The sequence below is a fragment of the Chiloscyllium plagiosum genome, chromosome 2, assembly GCF_004010195.1.
Source record: "Chiloscyllium plagiosum isolate BGI_BamShark_2017 chromosome 2, ASM401019v2, whole genome shotgun sequence".
In the NCBI taxonomy this organism is placed as follows: Eukaryota; Metazoa; Chordata; class Chondrichthyes; order Orectolobiformes; family Hemiscylliidae; genus Chiloscyllium; species Chiloscyllium plagiosum.
Window position 1 is genome coordinate 84,447,444 of NC_057711.1, and position 8,204 is coordinate 84,455,647.

General features: G+C 43.2%; 1 protein-coding gene across 7 annotated transcripts in view; it reads right to left on the bottom strand.

The window, feature by feature from the left end:
- LOC122561459 (terminal uridylyltransferase 7-like) overlaps nucleotides 1–8,204 on the bottom strand; it is a 90,997-nt gene that overhangs the window by 20,496 nt on the left and 62,297 nt on the right. For all 7 annotated transcript variants that reach the window (XM_043713220.1, XM_043713227.1, XM_043713205.1 and 4 more), the window contains 2 exons: nucleotides 6,366–6,413; nucleotides 6,188–6,279 (listed from right to left, as the gene is read on the bottom strand). In XM_043713220.1, coding sequence (XP_043569155.1) covers nucleotides 6,188–6,279; nucleotides 6,366–6,413 — 140 coding nt within the window. The remainder of the gene's footprint in view (nucleotides 1–6,187; nucleotides 6,280–6,365; nucleotides 6,414–8,204) is intronic.

Below are 8,204 nucleotides of genomic sequence, written 5' to 3' on the forward strand. Positions count from 1 at the left end.
AGGTGATTCTTAGTTTACCCATCCATTTTATTCCATTCGTATTTACTTAAGGCAACTCTAAGCAAACATATGAGTGCAAGAGTTAAGCTTCTTCCTTCATCCTACTATTTCCCTCTTTGCATCAAATAAACCAATTTAATTATTTTCCTTTAAACCATAAGTTGTGATAGGCCTGGCTGAAGATGTGCAGGAGAAAGTGAGGACTGCAGATGCTGGAGATCAGAGCTGAAAATGTGTTGCTGGAAAAGCGCAGCAAGTCAGGCAGCATCCAAGGAACAGGAGAATCGACGTATCGGGTATTTCCTCATTCCTGAAGAAGGGCTTATGCCCGAAACGTCGATTCTCCTGTTCCTTGGATGCTGTCTCCTGTTCCTTGGATGCTGCCTGACCTGCTGCGCTTTTCCAGCAATACATTTTCAGCTCTGAAGATGTCCAGGGATGTTTTCCAATTCTCAAGATTTGGTTTTGTTTTAAAGAAACTCTCACTCAAGTGGAAACCTAACATCTTCACATGACTTCAAGCAGGTAGAAGATTGCTTTATATAGCATCTTTATAAATTTGGAAATCTGCTTATATGATTATACTATGTCGTTTTGCTCTCATCTGACAATAATAAGGGAATTACTGGTCACTGCATTCAGGGGATATAACTTTTCACTTATAATCAAGAAAGATGACAAAAGATGTAATATAGCAATATGCAGACACTTTAAGCTTACTTTAATCCCATAGAAGATAAAATTGACCATTGTACAAATGACAACATCCACAAAAAGGGAGAAAAATAAAAACTGGGTAATAACTACCATGTCAACCTCGTTCCAATCATCAGCAAAGTGATAGTCGTTTGTAATTTTTCCATGAAGCAACACTTATTCACCAGTAACCCATAAAATGGTCATCACATTGCATTCTAGCAGAACCAGTCAGGTACAGGTCTCACTTAACTCCTCAATCTCGACATGGATACAACAGCTCAAATGCTGGAACACAAGTAGCTATCTTTGACATCGAGGCAACACTCAATATAGTATGGCTCATTGGAATCCTTTCATAACAAAGATCAATGGAGTCAAAGGAAAAACTTCCATTGCAGTCATCAGTTGTGGTTGCTAGAAGTCAATCATCACAGCCCTGGGATATTGCTGGGGAATCTTTCACAACAGCACTGTTGAATTCACAAAAACAAGCTACTTCACTAATAGCCTTTCTTCCAATCATAATATCAGGACTGAGACAGTTTGTTGATGATTTTGAAGGCTCTGGTCTCATTTAGAGCTTTGTGATCAAGAAGCTAGTGAACTCTAGCTAACATTAAACTAGCATTACAAGTGACAGGTAACATTTGTACTGTATTCTCCATCTTGAACAGGAGCTCGTTCAGTGATCTATTGATCTTATATGACACTCATGAGTCCAGCTGCAGAAATCTTTATCATTAAACCTTTAAAGGTCAACTGCAGTTGAGATGCTTGGTTTCTGATAAACAATTAATTTGCGTTAGCTGTAGTTCTGGTAAGAGGGTTATCTTAAAAAAAAAAATTGTAAGATTCATTCACTTTTTTCTAGGACCAACTCAAAAAGTATATTACGAAACCTTACTCTGATTTCTCTTCAGTGCTTCGTTATTTAGTCAGGCACAAGATTTCACAGGACTTCCTTTAACTTTTGGCTAAGCTTCCCTCCAATTTATTTAGTGACCTCATGAGTCCAGATTTGACAGCTGCAGCACAGACTTCCTTGCAACTCCTGAGAGGTGACTTAAAAGATGAAACCACTCTGGTCTCCAAACATTTCCTGCTCCAGTTTCTAACAGGAACCATGCTCAAAGCCACACCTCAAATTGCAATAGGACTAGCTGCTTTTTAATGGAGGATTTCTGTAATTTTTGGGGTTGAAAGTGTGGCTCTGGAAAAGCACAGTAGGTCAGGCAGCATCTGAGGAGGAGGCGAATTGACGTTTCGGGCATAAGCCCTTCATCAGAAAAGGGCTTAAGCCCGAAACGTCAATTCGCCTGCTCCTCCGATGCTGCCTGACCTGCTGTGCTTTTTCAGCACCACACACTCAACTCTGATCTCCAGCATCTGCAGTACTCACTTTCTCCCTGTAATTTTTTTGGCTCTAGTTTCCCAGCTAAAGATATCACCCAGTTGTTTGTCATCTTCCAATACCTACTCCCAATCTCAGCTCTCATGGATAATGGATCTAAGATTTTACTTTAAGTGTAGGTCTACCATTATCTTTCGATTTCCAAGACGCTGCAAGCTACACAAGACCTTAAACAAAATACTAAGTACTGTGGACACTGGAAATCAGGAATAAAAGCAAAAATTGCTGCAAGAACTCATGTCTGGTAGCATCTGTGGAGAGAAAGCAGCATTAATGACTAAGGTCATTGAATTAATTTTACTTTGGAAAAGGATGGTAAACATGCTGAAGATGGGGTGGGGCCTGGGGGGCAGGTGTAGGAACAATAGTGGAGATGCAGCCCAGAGACAGAGAAAAACACTTGAGCTGAACAATTAATGTGTAAAGCTCAGCCTGGGAGAATGAATAGCTGCTAATGGGAATCATTAGTAGCTGACAATGTGTTGTTTGCAGTAGCAGCCCATGTGAGGACAAAGTCTGGTGTGTGGGCTTAGGGTAAGTACATGGGGGAAGATGCTCAGGCCCTAAAATGACTTAACGTGATACTGAACACTGAATGCTGCACAGACCCAAAGATGAAAAGGAGTTGCTGTTCTTCCAGTTTGCGTTGAGCTTCACTGGAGCACTACAGCCAGCCTGAGACGGGGATAAAAATCATACACCACCAGGTTATAGTTGAACAGGTTTATTTGGAAGTACTAGCTTTCAGAGCACTGATCCTTCGCCAGATAGCTACCTGATGAAGGAGCAGCACTCCGAAAGCTAGTATACAGTCATAGAGATGTACAGCACAGAAACAGACCCTTCAGTCCAACCCGTCCATGCCGACCATATATTCCCAACCCAATCTAGCCCCACCTGCCAGCACCTGGCCCATATCCCTCCAAACCCTTCCTATTCATATACCCATCCAGATGCCTTTTAAATACTGTAATTGTACTAGCTTCCACCACTTTCTCTGGCAGTTCATTCCATACACGCACTGCCCTCTGCATGAAAACGTTGCCCCTCAGATCTCTTTTTTATCTTTCCCCTCTCACCCTACACATATGCCCTCTAGTTCTGGACCCCCCCCCCCCCCACCCCAGGGAAAAGACCTTGTCTATTTACCCTATCCATGCCCCTCATGCTTTAAAACAGCCCTAGCCAATTCAACCTCTCCCTATAGCTCAAATCCTCCAACCCTGGCAACATCCTTGTAAATCTTTTCTGAACCCTTTCCGATAGGAAGAAGACTGGAACTGCACACAATATTCCAAAATTGGTCTAACCAATGTCCTGTACAGCCGCAACATGACCTCCCAACTCCTGTACTCAATATTCTGACAAATAAAGGAAAGCATACCATACGCCTTCTTCACTATCCTATCTACCTGCAACTCTACTTTCAAGGAGCTATGAACCTGCACTCCAAGGTCTCTTTGTTCAGCAACACTCCCTAGTACCTTACCATTCAGTGTATAAATCCCTCAAGATTTGCTTTCCCAAAATGCACCTCGCATTTATCTAAATTAAACTTCATCTGTCACTCCTCAGTCCATTGACCCATTTGATCAAGATCCCATTGTAATCTGAAGTAACCTTCTTCGCTGTCAACTACACCTCCAATTTTGGTGTCATCTGCAAATTAACTATGCCTCTTATGCTCACATCCAAATCATTTATGTAAGTGACGAAAAGCAGTGCACCCAGCTCCAATTCTTGTGGCACTACCCTGGACACAGGCCTCCAATTTGAAAAACAACCCTCCACCACCACCCTCTGTCTTCTACCTTTGAGCCAGTTCTGCGCTCAGGCTAGTTCTCCCTGTATTCCATGAGATCTAATCCTGCGAATCAGTCTCCCATGAGGAACCTTGTCGAACGCCTTACTGAACTCCATATCGATCATGTCCGCCACTCTGCCCTCATCATCAATCCACTTTGTTACTTCTTCAAAAAAACTCAAGCAAGTTAGTGAGTAATGATTTCCCACACACAAAGCCATGGTGATTATCCCTATCAGTCCTTGCCTTTCCAAATGCATGTACATGCTGTCCCTCAGGATTCCCTCCAACAACTTGCCCACCATCGATGGCAGGCTCACCACTCTATAGTTCCCTGGCTTACCAACTTTCTTAAAGAGTGGCAACACGTTAGCCAATCTATAGTCTTCTGGCACCTCACCTGTACTATTGATGATACAAATATCTCAGCAGGAGACCCAGCAATCTTTTCCCTAGCTTCACACAGAGTTCTAGGATACACCTGATCAGGTCCTGGGAATTTATTCACTTTTATGCGTTTCAAGACATCCAGCACTTCCTACTCTGTAATATGGACATTTTTCAAGATATCATCACCTATTTCCCTACATTCTATATCTTCCACGTCCTTCTCCACAGTAAACACTGATGCAAAATACTCATTTAGTGTCTCCTCCATCTCCTGCAGCTCCACACAAAGGCTGACTTGCTGATCTTTGAGGGGCTCTATTCTCTCCCTAGATGCCATTTTGTCCTTAATGTATTTGTAAAAACACTTTGGATTATCCTTAACTCTATTTGCCAAAGCTATCTCATCTCCTCTTTTTACCCTTCTGATTTCCCTTGTGTATACTCTTAATGCCTTCATACTTTTCTAAGGATTCACTCGATCTCTCCTGTCTATACCTGACGTATGCTTCCTTCTTTTTCTTAACCAAACCCTCAATTTCTTCAGTCATCCATCATTCCCTAGCCTTTCCTTTCACCCTAACAGGGATATACTGTCTCTGGACTCTCGTTATCTCATTTCTGAAGGCTTCCCATTTTCCAGCCGTCCCTTTACCTATGAACATCTGCACCCAATCAGCTTTTGAAAGTTCTTGCCTAACACTATCGAAATTAGCATTCCTCCAATTTAGAACTTCAACTTTTAGATCTGGTCTATTCTTTTTCATTACTATTTTAAAACTGATAGAATTATGGCCGCTGGCCCCAAAGTGCTCCCCCACTGACACCTCAGTCACCTGCCCTGCCTTATTTCCCAAAAGTAGGTCAAGTTTTGTACCTTCTCTAGTAGATACACCCACTTACTGAATCAGAAAATTTTCTTGTACACACTTCACAAATTCCTCTCCATCTAAACCTTTAACACTATGGCAGTCCCAAGTCCATGTTTGGAAAGTTAAAATCCCCTACCATAACCACCCTATTATTCTTACAGATAACAAAAATCTCCTTACAAATTTGTTTCTCAACTTCCCGCTGACTATTAGGGGTCTATAATACAATCCCAATAAGGTGATCATCCCTTTCTTATTTCTCAGTTCCACCCAAATAACTTCCCTGGATGTATTTCCAAGAATATCCTCCCTAAGTGGGCTGTAATGCTATCCTTCATCAAAAACGCCACTCCCCTCTCTCTTGCCTCCCTTTCTGTCCTTCTTGTAGCATTTGTATTCTGGAACATTAAGCTGTCAGTTCTATCCATACCTGAGCCACATTTCTGTAATTGCTATGATATCCCAGTTCCATGTTCCTAACCATGCCCTGATCTCATCTGCCTTCCCTATTCGGCCTCTTGCATTGAAATAAATGCACTTTAATTTATCAGTCCTACCTTGTTCTCTGCTTTGACCCTGCCTGACTCACCTTTGATCTCAATTGTACCAGTCTCAGATTGATCTCTTTCCTCACTATCTCCCTGGGTCCCACTCCCCCCACCTTACTAGTTTAAATCCTCCCAAGCAGCTCTAGCAAATCTCCCTGCCAGTATATTAATCCCATTCATTCAATGCAGACTGTTCATCTGTACATAAAACAGCACAAACTTTAATCAACTGTACAGTAAAACAGTCTGGGAGAGGTGGAGAGAGAGAAAAATCAAAACTTTTCCAATAATTAAAGTAAGATTTTCTCCCATTTTCCAAAATAAAAGTAAAGCCACCTAATCAATTTGCATATACAGAAAGTTATTTTCCTTGCCAAACCAGGCGAGTAAAATACTATAATAAGCAAGATTGGTGTTAAGGATATCAAGTATATACATGAATTTCAGGACAAAATGCACAACATACCATAACTGTAGGATATTGTTTTGGGATGAATTTAATTGGAGTTCCGAAAACTTTTCTTCCATTGATGAAAGCTTTCATGATAAAATTTGTCACTGGAATAACAAAGAGCAACCATCTATTTATTGGACAATATTTGCAATATGGAAAACTTTTCAAGAGGAGACAAAATGCAACTTACTCTTTCGAGATAATCCAGCTCCAAGATTGTGATTGAGGTCAAATGGATCTATTACAAACAAAATCTTTTGATTATATCTTTAGAACACTTAGTTCTGTTCATAATCAACGCAACCAAAATTTAGAAATCCAACATACATTTGACAATATCAAAAAAAGTTCAAAGAAGAAAATATACTTGATCAAAATGAGGCATTGCTATGCGATCAAGGTCATGCAGACTGTTCATCTGTACATAAGACAGCACAAACTTTAATCAACTGTACAGTCAAACAGTCTGGGAGAGGTGGAGAGAGACAAAAATCAAATGCCAAATTCTGGAAATAATTTAAAGAAAAATTCCTCTCCAACCCTCAAATTTCCAGGATGCTGCCATACTTAAAATACTAATCACTGCTGGGTAAAAACAATGACTGCAGATGCTGGAAACCAGATTTTGGATTAGTGGTGCTGGAAGAGCACAGCAGTTCAGGCAGCATCCGAGGAGCAGCAAAATCGACGTTTCGGGCAAAAGCCCTTCATCAGGAATAAAGGCAGAGAGCCTGAAGCGTGGAGAGATAAGCTAGAGAAGGGTGGGGGTGGAGAGAAAGTAGCATGGAGCTGGAAGTTTGGAACTAGGGTGAGGTGGGGGAAGGGGAAATGAGGAAACTGTTGAAGTCCACATTGATGCTCTGGGGTTGAAGTGTTCCGAGGTGGAAGATGAGGCTTTCTTCCTCCAGGCGTCTGGTGGTGAGGGAGCAGCGGTGAAGGAGGCCCAAGACCTCCATGTCCTTGGCAGAGTGGGAGGGGGAGTTGAAATGTTGGGCCACAGGGTGGTGTGGTTGACTGGTGCAGATGTCCCGGAGATGTTCCCTAAAGCGCTCTACTAGGAGGCGTCCAGTCTCCCCAATGTAGAGGAGACCACATCTGGAGCAACGGATGCAATAAGTGATATTAGTGGATGTGCAAGTAAAACTTTGATGGATGTGGAAGGCTCCTTTAGGGCCTTGGATGAAGGTGAGGGAGGAGGTGTGGGCGCTGGTTTTGCAGTTCCTGCGGTGACAGGGGAAGGTGCCAGGATGGGAGAGAGTGGGTGGACGTGGACCTGACCAGGTAGTCACGTAGGGAACGGTCTTTGCGGAAGGTGGGGAGGGAAATATATCCCTAATGGTGGGGTCTTTTTGGAGGTGGCAGAAATGTCGGCGGATGATTTGGTTTATGTGAAGGTTGGTAGGGTGGAAGGTGAGCACCAGGGGCGTTCTGTCCTTGTTACAGTTGGAGGGGTGGGGCCTGAGGGCGGAGGTGCGGGATGTGGATGAGATGCGTTGGAGGACATCTTTAACCACGTGGGAAGGGAAATTGCGGTCTCTAAAGAAGGAGGCCATCTGGTGTGTTCCGTGGTAGAACTGTTCCTCCTAGGAGCAGATACGGCGGAGGCGGAGGAATTGGGAATACAGGATGGCATTTTTGCAAGAGGTACCTACCTCGACACTGTCCTATCCCCTCTAGTCCAGGGACTCCCCACATACATTCGAGACACCAACCACGCCCTCCACCTCCTCCAAGACTTCAGTTTCTCCGACCCCCAACGCCTGATCTTCACCATGGATATCCAAACCCTCTATACCTCCATCCGCCATGACCAGGGCCTTCAAGCCCTCTTTTTTTTCCTCTCTCGACGTCCCCAACAATACCCTTCCACCGACACTCTCATTTGTTTGGCCGAACTGGTCCTCACCCTTAACAATTTCTCCTTCGAATCCTCCCACTTCCTCCAGAGCAAAGGGGTAGCCATGGGCACACATATGGGCCCCAGCTATGCCTGTCTCTGTGTTGGCTACGTAGAACAGTCGATCTTGCG